Source organism: Pinus tabuliformis, chromosome 8 (genome assembly GCF_031772625.1).
Source record: "Pinus tabuliformis cultivar Carrire ecotype Pingquan chromosome 8, CPIR1, whole genome shotgun sequence".
In the NCBI taxonomy this organism is placed as follows: domain Eukaryota; kingdom Viridiplantae; phylum Streptophyta; class Pinopsida; order Pinales; family Pinaceae; genus Pinus; species Pinus tabuliformis.
The window spans coordinates 1871470290-1871489450 of NC_142294.1; the positions used below are offsets into that span (position 1 = coordinate 1871470290).

At 42.4% G+C, this 19161-nt stretch overlaps 1 protein-coding gene across 1 annotated transcript in view; it reads right to left on the reverse strand.

Annotated features, from left to right (window-relative positions):
- LOC149243821 (lipase-like PAD4) overlaps nt 1-17196 on the reverse strand; it is a 106260-nt gene extending 89064 nt beyond the window's left edge. The window contains exons 1-2 of the mRNA XM_089371319.1: nt 16727-17196; nt 16502-16623 (exon numbers count right to left, since the gene is read on the reverse strand). Coding sequence (XP_089227445.1) covers nt 16502-16623; nt 16727-17196 — 592 coding nt within the window. The remainder of the gene's footprint in view (nt 1-16501; nt 16624-16726) is intronic.
- Between the last annotated feature and the right edge of the window lie 1965 nt (nt 17197-19161).

Consider the following 19161-nt stretch of genomic DNA (forward strand, 5'->3'; position numbering starts at 1 on the left):
ATGTGATGCAGAAGGAAGGAAAGCATGGGAAAGGTTGGGGAGGCTAGGAGAGGTCCCCAGGGATCCTTAGCATCCGTCCACAGAGGTTCCTCACGTTCAGAGGCTCAGCAACCGAGTGAGTGGCCTCCTACAGGATGTCTGCAGGGGATCCTACAGGAAACGCAGGGGTTTCTACAGGAAGTCTACAAATTGCTACAAGATGACCTACCGTGGGTGTTTGAAGTGATGGTGGTGTGATGGAACCGTAGGGGGAGATATGTAAGGTAGGGATAAAGCTGGTGATGGCTCAGGAGAGGAGAAGTAGGATGGGGAACGAGTGTATGGAGTAGGTTGGAAAATGGAGGGCTAGAACAACGAAAGGTTAAGAGAATGGAGATATGTGAGGAGTGGAAGAGGTTGGGAGATAACAGAGCGGAGCAGAGGTCAAGGATGTGGTTGCATGCGTGATCGAGACGAAGGAGAAGGTAATGGAACGATGAAGAGCAGTGTAAATAAATCAAATGGCTTATGACTGTCACCAAGACGAAAATTCATTAACCTATGCTATCTGTGCTATGAACTCAATGAACAGCAATCCAAAGCGTGAAGAGAAATGTGCATGAAGCTGTGATGAAGGTGTATGGTGCAAGTGTGAAGTGCATGAAAGAATCTGTCATAACAGAGACTATGTTGCAGCATGTAAAAAGTGAAGGAATGCGTGTTTTTGTGGTTGGTGTAGGCTGCACCCCAATCTCCAAACAGAGATGGCAGTGGAGGCTTTCTCAACCATTTTCCTTGGAGCTCCAATATATTATCAACCTGCTAGTCTAACTAAACAACCGAAAGCATTTCAACCATAAGCTAAACTCACTCAAATTCATAAAAACTAACTCAGCAACCTGTAATTTCGAATTGCATGGGAAAGCAATGAACTAAAGTGCTGGAAACGAAACGTAACTAACATTACAACACAGAGGAGGTCTATTGCTCTCAGGTTGGGCCCTAACCTGAGAGCTATAGCTCCCTTAAAAGCTCAGAACTAGATTCAAATCTGGTTGCCTTTATTCATATCGAAAATCTAATGTCATGCCAAAACTGGCTTACACAAAAACAAACACCAAGCTTGCAACTCGTGCACAGCAATTACAAATGTAATTCCAAAGTTCAAAAAGCCCCTAACATAGGCTACGGCTTGCATATTTATACAAAATGATGATGAGGCCAGCTTCCTTCATTCGTGGGGCTTGGCTGTCCAACTGAAGTCAAACTGCTGTAAAACTGTTGATCCTGTAGAACGAGTTGGCTGCCTTTGAGCTCGGTGGGGAGAGCTGTTGGAGCTCGGAGTTGAGGTGATAATTACGAGGGAAGTCATTTAAGGCCGTAGACAACCTCCCTATAAACCTGTAATGTCCTCCTTGCTATCTCCTTGTCTCCATCTACGTGGTCTTTTGCTCTCTTTAATGCCAAAAACCTGAAATCAACATGTATTAGCCACACAAATATAATGTCTGCCCTTCTTCCTACAAACACACGAATATACTAAGAAATGAATGCATAAACAGTAAAAGATGAATGGTTGAGCAAGTAAAATAGGCCAAAATGAGCCCAAATTGTACCAAAAATTGGGGCTCATCATCACCCCCCAGCTAAACCATTTGCTCATCCTTGAGCAACCTTGCTCCTGCTCCTTGTCCTTGGCCGAGGACTAGGGACTGGAACAGGCTCTTTCTTTCCCGCTTTTGATGGCCCTGCCTTCTCTGCCCCTAGTGGTGACGAGGGTGGAACTTCTTCCCTCTTTCCTGTTTCTTTGAGCCGGGCTTCGGAAGGCGATTGGCCTATCTTTCGTGTCCAGGAGGTGACTTTCGGGCTTCCCTTCTCGGGGGTGGCCGGTGTTTTAGAGGGAGATTTCTCGCTGGGTGAAGTAGGAACACCCCCTAAGGTGGTTTGGCTGCTGGGTGGAGGCTGCGACTTGTCCATTTTCATTCTCTGACTTCTCCTGGCTTTGAGAGGTAGAGGGATCTCCCTCTCTCTCTTCTCCTTTGGCTTTGCAGGTGTGCTGAGGGCAGCCAGCGCAGCTGCTGCCTCCTTCTCGAGAATACCAGCCTTCTCTTCCTTGCTTTTTACTTTCCCAGTGCTCCTTGTGGAAGGCCCTTCCCTTTCTGTTTTCGGGCTTCCTGTAGAAGACCCTGCTTTATCCACTTTCGGCCCTCCTGTAGAAGACCCTTTCTTCACGAGCTTTGGGCTTCCTGTAGAAGACCCGGTTTTGACCACTGCCGGACTTCCTGTGGAAGACCCCTTCTCTGTTTTTGGGCTTCCTGTAGGAGCCTGCGTCTGAGTTTTTGGGCTTCCTGTAGAAGCCTGTTGCTGCTTTCTTGTAGGCGTTGTTCTCGTGCTTCCTGTAGAAGCCTGCTTCTGTGTTTTTGGGCTTCCTATAGAAGCCTATTGCTGCTTCCCTGTAGGCGTTGTTCTTGGGCTTCCTGTAGAAGCCTGCTTCTGTTTTCCTGTAGGGACTGCTTTCGGGCTTCCTGTAGAAGCCTGTTTCTGCGTTCCTGTAGACGCAGATGTCACCACCTTTTCTTGCTTGGCTGCATGGATTTCGCTTTTGGCTTTGGCTGCAGGAGCTGATGAGGTGCTTGGGCTGACGGGGACCACCTCAGCTCTGTCCGTCCTACTCTTCAACCTCTTTTCTCTCGCTGACAGGATGGGGGTGTCCTCTTTTGCTCTATCATCCTTTCCCTCATGCTTCTCTTTTCAGTCTTTCTTCTGTGCTGGAGTCGGGATCTTTTGGCCTTTCCCTCTCTTACTCTCAGCTACTGCCTCTTCTTCCTCACTGCTAGAGGAACCCGTTTCTTCAATCAACATCTTTATTTCCCCTTCTCTCGTTAAATTTCTAAATGATTCCCATGAGAGGGGAACCTTATGTGAGTGGAGCGCGTCCTCCACAAGAAGCTTGATCAACCCATGGTGGGAGACCTGATCCGGTATGCCGTCCTTGAGCTTTGTAGCGCACTCCATCAAGGACTGTAGCAAAAAGTAAGGAATGCTCAGTCTCTGCTCTGCAGGAAGATCAATCCGGTGTCTTAGTTCATTGAGCAGCCGAAAGTGATATGCATACACGATGCTATAACGACCTTCACAGGTGATATATTTCATGATTTGCAAGCTGACTTCGTTCCATGGTGGCGACAAGCTTGTCCTTCGCACCCCATTTTTGTCCTCCGAGAATTCTTCCTCAGGTGGGAAGAACTCTTTCTTGGCCTGCTGGCTCAATTTTCGTTCTTCTTTATCCCACGGCAGACCCATAGGCAGTTCAGTGATTCTACTGATAGATTGCGGGGTGAGCTTGAGGCTTAGGCCTCTGAAATTCACTGTGGCCAGCGTTTTAGATTTTGTTCTCAAGGCCTGCAAGAATTCCTCGGCCACTTCATCATCGTAACCCTGCAGCTTATCACAAAATGACATCCATTGTGCTCGGGTGAAGAGCTCCACCACTTCCTGATTTCTCCTCAATTTATCTGAATCAGTGGGTTCTCGCCTAATAAACCCACCCGGCATGGTGGCACAGTTTTCTTAACCGGAGGTGGTGATGGTGGAAGAGAGTTTAGTTTCGGAGACAGAGTGTAGAAAAATGCGCACAACCCACAAAATGTTATGACACAGTCTAATTACTCAGCAATCCTGTAGAATGACAGTATAGGCACACAGACAACAATTTCACCACTTTCTCTATAACCAGACGGTGAATGACAATCCTACCACCTTTAATGACCAGTTGCATGAAAAGTCCAGGGTTACCTCGTTACTCGGCCACCTTTTTACGTGAGGCACCCGCTTTCCTGTAGAAGACTGTGTTCCTGTAGGATGGCAGCGTTCCTGTAGAATGCAGTGTTCCTGTAGAATGCCGCGCGCGATTTTTTCGGGAGAGTCTGCAGTCGGTCTGCGCCTTGGGTGTGCTTCTTCGACCGCTCTGATAGCCAAAGACTCGGCGTATCACTCTGCAAAAGGATCAGGATCGCCGCTCGAGTTCAAACTGGTGGTTGGTGCATGCATGAATGCGATCTAGCCGCTTAGATTTTGAATTCGGCGGAACTCGTGGCGCGGGGGGTGAGCTGTCCCCGCCGGACCGTTGGGTGACGTCATCCCCATCATTCAACTGTGCGTTCCCTTGCTGCCGCATCAATTCCCGCGGATCTACCGCCGCCTTTTCTATTAGTCGTTCTTTCCCGACAAGATTTCTCACGTGCATGCTGCCCATACGTTTTGTCCTGGCCGCCACTCATACATCCAATTGGACCATTCACTGACTGACGTGGCCGGCCAAATGGCCACACCGATGCTCAACCCATTCACCTTTACGCTTAGCAATCAATCAAAGTAATCATTCATGCAGTCTGAAGGAGAGAAGGGTTGAGACACTTACCTGCGTGGCTGTACACGGTGTTTCGGCTCTTTGGGATGCTAAGGAATCGATTTACCTGCTGCTGGTGATCTTACACAGTCCCGGAGGTTTATGTTCACGAGTTGCCGCTGATAGATGGCATGCTTTGGTTGCATGCGCCCACATTTTACTTCAGGTGGCCCGTGCGGTGAATGGTATCCACTCTAGCAGGTTTAACGGTTACAGGACTCCCGCGGGATGTCTTGGTACCGTTCTTCCTCCTCGAGTGCATGCTGCACGACGATAGATGGCCTCACGATCATGCTCGGTGGTTCTGGACGAGTGTGGTGAACAGGAGGTGAGATCTCCGGCTTTTTTTCATTGACAGTTTACTTTTCCCGAGAACTCATCGATCTGCCTTTTTTTTTTATGCAGGTACTTTGTTGCATGGCGACACGGATGGTGGAATAATGTTGCAGCAATGTGCATGGTTGACAATGGTGGCATGCATGCGTCCAAACCCACCCTTAACCGCCAGATCTGTTCATGAAATGCATTCTGGGCCATTCTGAGCTTCTACAGGAAGTTTCCTGTAGAAATACGGAGCTTCCTGTAGAAAGGCAGCTCTTCCTGTAGAACTTCTGCACCTTCCTGTAGAAAATCCGCATCTTCCTGTAGAAAATCTGCGTCTTCCTGTAGAAGACTCAAGCTGTAATGAAAGTGCACATACCTTGAAGAAAATGAGCATTCTTGGAGGAGGTGCTGGTGAGGTGTCCTGGCTGCATGATAAGGACCCTTGGCCTTGAGTTGAGAGGCTTCCTCTCCTCCATAGAACACCTGCAATCTGCATGCAACTTTCACATAATAAACTTGCTGATCTTGTATTTTTCTTTTTGTTTGTTTTTTCTCTTCTTTCTTCTTTTTTTTTTTTGTGTGTTTTTTTTCTCTTTTTTTTTTTTGGAAAGATAGCAGGGGCGCCTCAATGAGGTTTTCACCCCTACCACCTGCCTTAAGCGCCTCAAAGAGGTTTTCACTCAAGGATCTTTATCTCTTTTCTCTTTTTTTGAAAGATAGCAGGGGCGCCTCAATGAGGTTTTCACCCCTACCACCTGCCTTGGGCGCCTCAGAAAGGTTTTCATCCAAGGATCTTTATTCTTTATTTATTATTATTATTATTATTTTTTTATTTTTTTTAGATTCTTCAGGGTATGCCCAAAGCAGGGGCAGAACCCTTCTCTATGACCAATACTGCCTTCTCCATAGTTTTGATGAACTCTTGTCTTGAGGGAGGCTTCCTGTAGATCTTCAATCGATGCCCATTGACAAGCATGGGGATGGCTTCCTCATCAATGGTCCGAATAAGGACAGATCCATTGTCATGACATTTTTCCACTGAATATGGCCCGAGCCATCTGGTTCTCAGCTTCCCCTTGAAATCTTTGTATCTGGAGTCATACAACAAAGCCCAATCTCCCGACTGAAATTGCTTGTCATGGAGATGTTGGTCATGCCACAGCTTTCTCTGAAGTTGAACCACTTCTAAGTGAAGGAGGGCCTACATGCGGTGCTCATCCAGTCCATTCAGCTGCAATAGCCTTTCATGTTGTGCATGGCTGAGACCTAGATCCAGCTGAGCTGCCATCCTCAAAGTGTTGTATTCGAACTCAATGGACAGCAAAGCTTTCTTCCCATAGACCAGCTCATAAGGTGTGAAGCCGATGGTGGTCTTCCAAGTGGTGTTGTAAGCCCATGTGGCTTCAACCAGGCGATCTGCCCAGTCCTTTCTGCTGCTGCTCACCACCTTGGTCAATATCCCTTCTAATGCTCTATTGGTGACTTCCACCTGCCCATTTGCTTGAGGATGATAGGGGGTGGAAGTTCTATGCTTGATCTTGTGATGAGCTAGTAGATCTTCAACCAGGTTGGAGGTGAACTGGCTCCCTTGATCGGTGACCAGCTCTCTTGGATAGCCAAACTTATAGAAGATGTTTTCTCTTAAGAACTCGACCACCTTTTCTTTTGTTGCTACTTTGATTGCTTTGGTCTCTGCCCACTTCGTCAGGTAGTCAGTGCACACAATGATGTAAGACCTTTGCCTCGAAGGAGGATTGATTGGGCCCACAAAGTCCATACCCCACTTCTCAAATGGCTCAAGAGTCACTTGAGGTTGGAGAGGCATCTCATCCCTTTGGGTCGGTTTCCCCATTCTTTGGCATTGGTCGCACTGGCTGACATATCTTCTGACATCTTGATGAAGTGTGGGCCAATAGTAGCCTGCCTGTAGGATTTTGAAGGCAGTTCTCTTTGCTGCAAAATGTCCTTCACAAGGCCCATCATGACAGGTGAGGAGGATGTCAAAGACTTCCTCCTCCCTTACACAATGCCTTAAGATCTGATCGGGGCCAAGCTTGAACAGATTGCCCCCGATCCAGGTAAATGAGGCACTCTTTCTGATGATTCTGCTCTTTTCTCTCGAAGAGAGATGCGGAGGGAACTGTGCTGAAACAAGGTAGTTTGCTATATCAGCAAACCATGGAGAGAGTACTGAGATAGCAAACAGATGTTCATCGGGCATCTGGTCATCCACTATTCCATCCAGACCTGCAGATAAATCCAATCTAGATAAAAAGTCAGCAACAACATTTTCTCTACCTGGTTTGTCAACAATGGTTAGGTCAAACTGCTGCAATAAAAGTAACCATCTAATAATACGAGCATTCACATCTGGTTTATTCATTAAATATCAAATTGCAGCATGGTCAGTATGTACAAATGTTTGATAACCAGTGATATAATGTCGGAACTTGTTCAGTGCATGGACCACAGCTAAGAATTCTTTCTCGGTTACAGTGTAATTCAGCTCAGCTTTGGACAAGTTTTTGCTAACGAAGTAAATGGCATATGGAATTTTTTGCTCAACTTGTCCTAAGGCTGCACCTATGGCTTTTTTCGAGGCATCAGTGTGGATGTGGAAAGGTAGGGCCCAGTTTGGACCTCTCAGGATTGGGGCTGACACTAACTTGTCTTTTAATTCATTCCAACTCTTCTGACAATCGTCAGTCCAATTAAACTCCACATCTTTTGCCAACAGGCCAAACAATGGCGAGGCTAGCTTGCTGAAGTCTTTAATGAATCTTCGGTAATATCCTGCTAATCCCAAGAAACGCCTAACATCCCTTACCTTTTGTGGAGGTGGAACCTTCTTGATTAGAGCAATTTTGTTAGGATCCACCTGTAACCCTTGGCGAGAGATGGTATGGCCTAGCACGGTCCCTTCGGTCATTAGGAATTCACATTTTTCAGGGCTAAGGGACAGGTTCATCTCGATGCACTTGGTTAGGACTTTTCCCAAATTGGACAATGCTTCCTGGAAGTTGGCCCCGTAAGGGATAAAGTCATCCATATAGATTTCTACTGCATCATGGACCAACTCCGAGAAGATGCTTAAGACAGCTCTCTGGAAGGTAGCAGGAGCATTGCATAGCCCAAAGGGAAGGACACGGTAGGCAAAGGTACCCCAAGGACAAGTGAAGGTGGTCTTATCTTGGTCTTCCGGGCTGATTTGAATCTGGTTGTACCCGCTAAACCCATCCAGGAAAGAGAAGAACTTCTTTCCTGCCAGTCCATCCAACACTTGATCTATGAAAGGCAGAGGGAAATGGTCTTTCTTGGTAGCTTTGTTCAGCTCTCGGTAGTCCACACAGATTCTCCATTTCCCATTTTTCTTGGGAACCAAGACCAAAGGGGACACCCATTCACTATCTGAGATGGGGTAGATGAATCCGGCATCCAACAGTTTCTGCAATTCTTCCTTGACAATGTCCTTAAGGGCTGGATTCATTCTCCTCTGGGGTTGCCTAACCAGTTTACAATCCTCTTTGATGTATATATGATGGGTACAGACCGAGGGATGGACTCCTTTCATATCCTTATAGCTCCAAGCAAAAGCATCTAGGTGGCTGGCCAACAGGCTACACAACTCCTTCTCCTGGGAAGGAGATAGGGAGGAGCTGATCTTTAATGCTCTCTCAGGGCCGAACTCCACATTCTTGACTCTGGGAGTGACAGGGTTGGTTGTACAAAGATCCACCAAGGAGCTAGCTTGGGCATCCTCCACCAACTTCTCTAAGGATAGTGCACTGGAAGGTGGATTCTGGATCAAAGTCTCAATCAAGTCATCCTCGGTTGGAGGGTCTCTTCTAGTGGTATCTAGGGTGCACAGAGGTGCTGAGTACACCTCGTCTTCCTCCCATTCTCCTAGCCAAAGTGGTAAGTCATGCTCTAAGGAGGGTTGGGCAGGAGGGTATAGGACTAGCTGCTTGGACATGGGACCATTTTTGATGGTCATGTTTCCTACATGACAACTTATGTAAGCATCTGCAGTAGCTAACCAAGGCCTTCCCAAAATGAGAGGATATCCAGTAAGCTTTGCCTTTGGTTGCAGAACCAGGAAGTCTGCAGGGTATTCCCAAGAGTCAATAGAGACCAAGACATCCTCCACAATCCCTTCGGGAGTCACGGTGGAGCGATCTGCTAGTTGCAGTACTGTCGAGGTCTTCCTCAACGAATCCTGAAGGTTGAGTTTGAGCATGGTATCCCTGGTCATCACATTAATGGCGGCCCCCAGATCAATCAAGGTGTGAGGGATGATGGTGCCATTGATGTGAACATCTACTACAGGACTTCCAGGATCCAGATACTTTGGGCAGATGATTTGTCCTAGCATAAGGTCAGACAGTTGTCCTATGACATTGATGGTTGAGGCATCTTTCTTTCTCCTACCTGGGTGTTTGAAGCACTTTTCCTTAACCAGTTTGTTGTATATGGGCACATCCTTGATGGCTTGGAGAAGTGGTATTTTCACACACAACTGCTGGAGTTCTCCCAGAAGCTCATCCTCCTCTGGGTTGGGTTGTGTGGTGGCTGTTAGTCTCTCAGGAAAGGGTGGAATAGCCTTTGGTTCACTTTCCTGTTTATCTTCCTCATCCTCTGGGGGAGGAGGTTGGCGATCTGGAAGGGTCTTCCCAGATCGAAGATTGATCTCCTGGATCTCCACAGCATAGGTAGGACATGATGTTTCCCCAGTGTATACCTGCTGAGCCTGTATATTGTTGGGGTTCGGGTTCAGTTGAGCAGGCATTTGAGGTTGCCTTGGAGGAGCAGGAGGTAAAGGCTGAGGTTGAACTGGTGGTGGAGGCAAAATGGCAGGAGGAGTGTTGTATTGGGGCCTCCACCCCGACTGAGGTGCACTCCACTGAGGCTGTGACTGGGCATGTGAATGATATGAATGAGAAGTAGGTTGAGTAGGGTACTGAGGTGGATAAGACCATGGAGGAGGCATGGACCAGGAAGGATGAGCAGGGGGACCCCAAGAAGGCATGGGAGTCGATTGGTTGGGGTTGTAATAAGCTTGTGGTGCCCCTTGCATTCCCTGCTGATAAGGTCTAGATCCTTGTGGCCTCCTTTGGTTGATGAAGTAGAGAGGTTCAGTGGGGGCTTCGGTCCCTTGGTACATGGCTTTAAACCCAGGTGAGGTTGGACACTGATTTGTTGGATGGTCTTCCTCACAAACGAAACACACTTCAACCGAGTGCAATGGGCATTCGTTCTTAGGGTGTCTTCTGGTGCACCTAGGGCAGAAGACAGCCAAGGCTCTCTCAGCTTCTTCTTTCTTCTGCTGGATCCTGAATGTGTCCAGCTGCATGGCAATGGTCTGTCTCACCTCACTCTTAAGATCTTCTAATTGGTTTGTAAACTCATGTTTGGAGAAAGGGACACCAGTGGAGAGGAGATTTCCTCTTCCTCGTTTCCTAGCTGCCCTGGAGTGATTTCTAAACACAGTCTTGATGTCCTCATAAGGCAGTTGGTAAATGTCCCCCCCAGCTAACATGTGAAGGGTATCTAAGAGATCTTCAGGGACTCCTCGGAGTAGGACCAACTTGAGGGATTCAGGGTCAAGTGTGCACCTGGCCCGCTTATAGCTAAGTTGGAACCTCTCCTCATAATCTTCTAAGGACTCATCATTTCCCATGGTCATCCGAAAGATTTCTCCCTTGGTTTCCTTAGACCTACAGTAATCCCTATACTTGGTGTTGAAGGCTTGCTGCATCTGAGCCCAAGTAGTGATACTATTCCCAGGTAGTCCCATGAACCAGCGTAATGCTGCATCCTTAAGAGTTGAAGGGAAAAGCTTCAGCTTTTGCTCATCTTCAGTATAGTCATAGGTTCTACAAAGGACAGCAAACTCAAACAAGAAGGTATCAGGATCCTCAGTGGTCAGTCCATGGAAGTGAGGCAAGGCGGAGGGGCTAATGTTCTTCATCTTCGTCTCTCCATTGGTCTCTCGGATGGGGAAGGCACCTTCTATTCTCTCATCTTCTCTTCTATTATCAGCCATGGCTTCAGATGGAGTGGTCTCTAACTCTTCTTCTTCTATAGGATCTTGGTATATCTCAGGATGTTCACCTATAGGTTCCTCTGGGTCACTGTCACCAAAGAAGAGAGAAGGGTGACTTAGTGATGTGGTGGGGGTGTTGGGTAGGAATTTGCCTGATTTATCTCGGTTCCTACGAGGCATGAAATGGAAAGGACTTTTCTTTTTTGATCGCTTTTGCTTTTTCTTTTGGTACCTGCAAAACTGAAACAGAGTGATCTACAACTAACTATCTTGCTCAAATGAAATTGCGGAATTGAAAGGCTAATCTAGGAAAGCAGGAAATGCTAGTCTATGAAAGCAAGAAATACTAATCTATGAAAGCAGGAAAGACTAATCTATGAAAGCAGGAAATACTAATCTGTGAAAGCAGGAAATGCTAATCTATGAAAGCAGGAAATGTTAAGCTATGAAAGCAGGAAATGCTAAGCTATGAAAGCAGGAAATGCTAAGCTATGAAAGCAGGAAATGCTAAGATATGAAAGCAGGAAATGCTAAGCTATGAAAGCAGGAAATGTCTATGCTATGAAAGCAGGAAATGTCTATGCTACTTTTGCAGAATGGAAATGAAATAAACTACTGAGCAGAAGCAAGAGTAAGAAAGTAGAAGAAAAGCAACAATTACTAATACTCTGACGCTTCCCCGGCAATGGCACCAAAAAGATGGTGAGCTCCAGTATTGTAGCAATAATGCTACAACTCCTGGGGCTTCCTGTCTCTTAATTTTATCAACCCGGTAGTTCGTACAAACTTGGAAGCGACAATGCTGTATGCACAAGTACTAGCTCTTGTCGCAGCTGTCACTTGGTCAGCTGGCACAAGTCCGCTAGGGCTCAAGCCAACTTCTATAGGCTCTCAGAAGAAGCTTGCTAAATGATGGATGAAAGCTATCTCAAGGAAAACTAATCTACTTGACAAAAATGAACTGAAAGCAAATCAAAGCATAGAAACCCTAATTTAACTAGTCTAACCTCTATGATGCAAAGAATGTGAAGGAAACTTCTACCAATGATGCCATTACTTCTAATAAGTGAAAATGCATGAATCTAAGCTACTTGCATCTTAAAAGACATGTTTTTGTATTTTTTTCTTTAAGTGGATGGAGTGGTTGTGATTTTGTGCTTATTAGGGTTTGGTTGTGCAGATGTGATGCAGAAGGAAGGAAAGCGTGGGAAAGGTTGGGGAGGCTAGGAGAGGTCCCCAGGGATCCTTAGCATCCGTCCACAGAGGTTCCTCACGTTCAGAGGCTCAGCAACCGAGTGAGTGGCCTCCTATAGGATGTCTGCAGGGGATCCTATAGGAAACGCAGGGGTTTCTACAGGAAGTCTACAAATTGCTACAGGATGACCTACCGTGGGTGTTTGAAGTGATGGTGGTGTGATGGAACGGTAGGGGGAGATATGTAAGGTAGGGATAAAGTTGGTGATGGCTCAAGAGTGGAGAAGTAGGATGGGGAACGAGTGTATGGAGTAGGTTGGAAAATGGAGGGCTAGAACAACAAAAGGTTAAGAGAATGGAGCTACGTGAGGAGTGGAAGAGGTTGGGAGATAACAGAGCGGAGCAGAGGTCAAGGATGTGGTTGCATGCGTGATCGAGACGAAGGAGAAGGTAATGGAACGATGAAGAGCAGTGTAAATAAATCAAATGGCTTATGACTGTCACCAAGACGAAAATTCATTAACCTATGCTACCTATGCTATGAACTCAATGAACAGCAATCCAAAGCATGAAGAGAAATGTGCATGAAGCTGTGATGAAGGTGTATGGTGCAAGTGTGAAGTGCATGAAAGAATCTGTCATAACAGAGACTATGTTGCAGCATGTAAAAAGTGAAGGAATGCGTGTTTTTGTGGTTGGTGTAGGCTGCACCCCAATCTCCAAACAGAGATGGCAGTGGAGGCTTTCTCAACCGTTTTCCTTGGAGCTCCAATGTATTATCAACCTGCTAGTCTAACTAAACAACCGAAAGCATTTCAACCATAAGCTAAACTCACTCAAATTCATAAAAACTAACTCAGCAACCTATAATTTCGAATTGCATGGGAAAGCAATGAACTAAAGTGCTAGAAACAAAAAGTAACTAACATTACAACACAGAGGAGGTCTATTGCTCTCAGGTTGGGCCCTAACCTGAGAGCTATAGCTCCCTTAAAAGCTCAGAACTAGATTCAAATCTGGTTGCCTTTATTCATATCGAAAATCTAATGTCATGCCAAAACTGGCTTACACAAAAACAAACACCAAGCTTGCAACTCGTGCACAACAATTACAAATGTAATTCCAAAGTTCAAAAAGCCCCTAACATAGGCTACGGCTTGCATATTTATACAAAATGATGATGAGGCTGGCTTCCTTCATTCGTGGGGCTTGGCTGTCCAACTGAAGTCAAACTGCTGTAAAACTGCTAATCCTGTAGAACGAGTTGGCTGCCTTTGAGCTCGGTGGGGAGAGCTGTTGGAGCTCGGAGTTGAGGTGATAATTACGAGGGAAGTCATTTAAGGCTGTAGACAACCTCCCTATAAACCTGTAATGTCCTCCTTGCTGTCTCCTTGTCTCCATCTACGTGGTCTTTTGCTCTCTTTAATGCCAAAAACCTGAAATCAACATGTATTAGCCACACAAATATAATGTCTGCCCTTCTTCCTACAAACACACGAATATACTAAGAAATGAATGCATAAACAGTAAAAGTTGAATGGTTGAGCAAGTAAAATAGGCCAAAATGAGCCCAAATTGTACCAAAAATTGGGGCTCATCAGAGTGCCCATGTCCCGAGGTCCTTAGAGGGTGTATTAATGGATGTATAACATTGTAAATATTGGTTGCCTTGCTTTAGACGCCCCTAACCGACAAAGAAAAGGTTAGACGATGATATATATATATATATATATATATATATATATATATATATATATATATATATATATATATATATATAGATATATATATATAAAGTCAAACATACATCACATCATATATATATTTATTTGAGGGTTAGTTCAATCCGTTGAGTTTTGGTTGTTAAATCACTTTTATTATATTCATTACATTCATGTATTCAGGGCATCCACTCGAGTTAAGACATGTTGATTTCCCTAGGGCTGTGGAACTCGTAAGGTTCACTACAATGGTTTCACCAACTTACGAATAATCACTTCCAGACTACACCTCTAGTGCATATACTTCTATTATGTTTGTGGAATTAACATGCATTCAACATCACAAACATATCTCCACTTCACTTCAATGAAATCATGTGCATAAGAACATTAACATCAACCATAAACCATACAAGTGAAAGAATAAGTTGTGCAACAACTTCATAAAGGGGAGAGAAACCCCCCATTGCCCAGCCTGGTAATCCATTTCTTTATTATACACAAAACTATAATACAACACAATGTTACAATGGTCGGTTTCAACCTTCATTTACTCCTAATGCATAATTCTTACAATCATATCACAGCCCTTCTCGTTCTTCCTACACATACCTGCGATTGTTCTTGCACTACCACAACCAGCCTTCATATAAGAAACTACTCGTGAACATTCCTTTGTTTTGGTTTTTAGCTTTTTATGTTGAGCAAGCCCGCCCTCATCCCATGCACTTCCACTTCATGATCGGTCATGTTGTCTAAGTGCGTAAGTCTTCTAAGATTCTAAGTGTCAAAGTCGCTTGCTTTCACAAGCCTAGCTAGCAGCATAACACACTCCTTCCTAGATATAAGACTTTTGTGATCCATAATGTAGATAGATGTCTTTCGGATTAATCACATAATCATGATTCGGTCAACATTTCGAACTAACTTATGTGGTCCATCCTCAGGACAAGGTGAAGAATCAATCGATATTAAGGAATAAATAGTATGGATGCATCATTGCCCAAAATTAGCTATTGAAAACTAGCCATTAAATTAGTTAATAAGGTAAGTAGGATATTGTTAATTAATAAGGTAAGTAAAATATTATTAATTATTAGAGGTGGGGAGTTGTTTATTAAAATAATAAAATATATTTGGTTAAAACTAGCCATTAGGAAAAAATAAAAATAAATTATTAAAAATAAAAATTAATAAAATATTATATGTTTATTTAGAAACTAGCTGTTAGGAATAATGTTAATTTTAATAATTAATTAAAGTGTTAAAATAATATATATTTATTTAGAACTAGCTTTTATAAAATATCTTAATTAACATTTCAATTAATAAGGTCAATGAACTATTATATCAAAGTTTTTAAATCTATCTATTTTAATGTTTTAATACCTAAAAAGATATTATCAATTAATAAAAAAAAATCATTGGGCTTACCTTAATCTAAATAGATAAAATATATACCTAAGGTCAAGGTATAGAGTTCAAGCTAAAGAATAGGTTCTATAAAATATAAATAAACAAGAGGTTACTAATTAAAATAAAAAGTTATATACATATATTACATATATTAAGGGATCTAATAATAATATTGCGCAAAATAAAAGTTAGAGAAAGACTCCAATATTTATAAATTACAAAGCATGAAGGGAAACAAGATAGATACATAAAATGAATAAAAAGGAGGAAAGAAGAAAAAATCATCAAGAAATAAATGAACGAAGAAAACAATAGTAAAAGTAAAATGAAAACTTAAAAATAAGCTAGAAATAAAAATAACCAGGGAGCAGAAAGGGAGGACTCAAGAAGTGAGAGCCGGAATCCAACTCTTACTTAATTTCTAACCATCATCCCTATTAAGATTTTTGGCATGCCTTTCAATCTCAATCGCTTCCCTAAGCTTCCTATGGTCGAAATGATCAACCCTGACAATGACTTTGGATTCTTCAATGCAGACATGGTGTTTTGTTTTCTCTGCATGCTCGACTAGGGCTAATGAGTGGGATCGATTGTGTCTAATATCTGCAGCATGGTCATGGATTCTCTGTTTAATAGACCTATATGTTTCCCCAATATAGGGAATACCAAAGGAACAGGGAATAAGGTAGATGTCCTTCGTTTCCTTAGGGTCAATGGGGTCTTTAATAGATCCCAGAGAATTCTTAATGGTATGGAGAGGCCTGAACGAGGAACCGACATTAATCTTCCTAAGGATATGGGCAATCCTATCCATGGTTCCTTGGGTATACGGGCAATGAACCTTAGAGACAAGATCAACACGAGCAGGTTTAACTCTTGGCACTTTGCATGCCTTGTGAAAGGCCTTGAGGCTTTAAGATCTGTTATACCCATTTTTTCTAAAAACCTCAAGAAGATGAGATTTTTATTGATTAAGGTGGCTATCATCAAAGATTATTAGAGCACGGGTAGCAAGAGTGTTGAGAACCCCAAATTTCTGAGTCGGAAAGTGATGAGAGACAAACATGGAGATATTGTTCCATGTGAGTTTTCTTTCGAAACACTGGATGACAAACGGAACCATCATCCATCCTAGAAAGGTGAATGTTAAGGAAGGGAAGGCATCCCTTCTCTTCCACCTCCATCATGAACTTGATGGAATCCACTTGAGAATTAATGTGGTTTAGAAACAGATCCAATTTCTCACGACCATGAGGGCAGATGACACATGTATCATCAACGAACCTCTTCCACTTTTAGGGAAAAATTGACCTGTGGCTAAAGCCTTGGTTTCAAAATCTTCCATAAATAAGTTAGCAATGATAGGGGAGAGAGGGGAAACCATCACAACACTGCAAATTTGCTCATAGAACTCACCTTGGACACTGAAGAAAGTTGAAGCAAGACAGAGTTCAACTAATTTGGTAGTGTCTTTGTCAGTGATGTGATTGATGATATCAATGGCCTCTTGGATGGGGATTTTGGTGTATAAGGATACGCTGTCAAAAGTAACCAACAAATATCCAGGTTCCAATTTGATACCTTTCCACTCTTGAATAAAGAAGGTGGAGTCTTTAACAAAATAATCAGTGAGCTAAGAACTTGGCAAGAAGATAAGTAGGACCACCTATAGTGTTAACAATAGGCCTCAAGGGAGCCCCAGATTTATGAATCTTCGGAAGGCCATAAATTCTAGGGGTAAGGGGATTTCTCTCTATGAGCTTACGAGACATAGGATTAAGGGACAGACTCGACTTGATAGTGCTTGATACTTCCTTAGAAACAGATTTAATGGGATTTTTCTTAAGCTTGATGTAACTTCCACTATTAGAAAGATGGTCAATCATTTTGGAGACATAGTCAGACTTATCAAGAATAACGACAACTCCACCTTTGTCAGCTTTAAGGACAACAATGTCAGGGCTGTCTCTTAGGGACTTAAGGGCAAGAAACTCTGCTTTGCTAAGGTTTTTCTTGGGAGGGCTAGCCTTTCTAAGAATAACAACACAATCTTGTCTTATAGTTTCCTTGACACTATCTGGAAGGTCCTTGATACCAAATTCAATGTTCATTGATATAAAAACTTTGATATAATAGTTCATTGACCTTATTTATTGAAATATTAATTAAGATATTTTATAAAATCTAGTTGTAAATAAATATATATTATTTTAACATTTTATGTAATTATTAAAATTAACATTATTCCTAACAGCTAGTTTCTAAATAAACATATAATATTTTAATTATTTTTTATTTTTAATAATTTATTTTTATTTTTTCCTAACGGCTAGTTTTAACCAAATATGTTTTATTATTTTAATAAAAAACTCCCCACCTCTAATAATTAATAATATTTTACTTACCTTATTAATTAATAATATTCTACTTACCTTATTAACTAATTTAACGACTAGTTTTCAATAGCTAATTCTGGGCAATGATGCATCCATACTATTTTTTCCTTAAGATCGATTGATTCTTCACCTTGTCTTGAGGATGGACCACATTAGTTGGTTCAAAATGTCGACCAAATCCTGATTATGTGATTAATCCGAAAGACATCTATCTACACTCCTTCCTAGCAAGCCAAGCAATGAATGTCTACCACATTTATGAGGTATTCTGCATGTGCACATGTTCCGTATATGTGCATATATGGAAATTGTGCATATACAAAAGATATGCATATATACGGAAGTTGTGCATATACAAAGTATGCACAACTTTTGTATATGCACATATATGGAAGTTGTGAATATACAATAGATGTGTATACATAGAAGATGCACATATATGGAAAATATGTGCATATACGGAAGCTATGCTTATACGGAAGTTGTGCATATACAAAATTCATATAACTTCTATATATGCACATCTTCTATATCGCATATATTCCGTATATGCGCAACTTTCGTATATGTGCAATTGCGCATATACAAAAGTTGTGCATGTACATAATATATGCGCATATACAGAAGATATGTGCATATACGTAGGTTGCATATATATGGAGGTTGAAGTTGTGCACAAATTTTGTATATGTGCATATACGAAAGTTGCACATATATAGAAGTTGTGCATATAGAAAAATTGCGCATATATGGAAGATGCACATATCTTCCGTATATACACAACTTCCGTATATGTACAACTTTTGTATATGCACATATCTATTGTACATGTGCAACTTCTGTATATGAACATATACAAAAGTTGTGCATCTACAAAAGTTGTGCGCAACTTTTGTAATATGCATATACAACAGTCTCTAGATATCCACAACTTTTGTATATGCGCAACTTCCATATATGCACATATACAAAAGTTGTACATTACGGAAGTTGCGCACAACTTTTGTATATGCACAACCTTTGTATATGTGCATATAAGGAAGTTGCGCATATACGAAAGATATGTGCATATACAGAAGTTGCACAATTTCTGTATATGTACAACTTCCATATATGCACATAACGGAAGTTGCATTTACACAGAAGTTGTGCAACTTCTTGACACTGTTGTATATGCATATTACAGAAGTTGCGCATGACTCTAGTTATACACTATAAGTTAGGGTTATGTCGCAGATTGTAAGTGGAAAACCAATGACACTGTTGTAAAAGAGGAAAAATCAAGGGAAAAAGCTATGCATCAAGGTCAACAAGACAAGGATTTCTACAATTGAATCAATGTAGGTAAAATAGCTATAACAAAGGGAGTGAATTCCATGACCATGACTAAATTCCAAGTTTTCATTGGAGAACCTTAATAAGATAACTTTGGTGGATTCCAAAATATGATTCCTAACTCACCCCTCATCATGCTAGGCCTATAAGTACTTTGAGCTTGGTGAATGCTTCGGAAATGAAACAAGAATAATCATTGCATCAAAGATAACCCTCCAAACATGGACAACATGCTATGTTTAAAGCTAATCCTGAATCACATTGTACAATAAACTCTAGAATCTAGAGTCTAAATTGAAAAACATGAATTTTAAGATGCAAAACCTCTAGAAACAAGTGTGACTT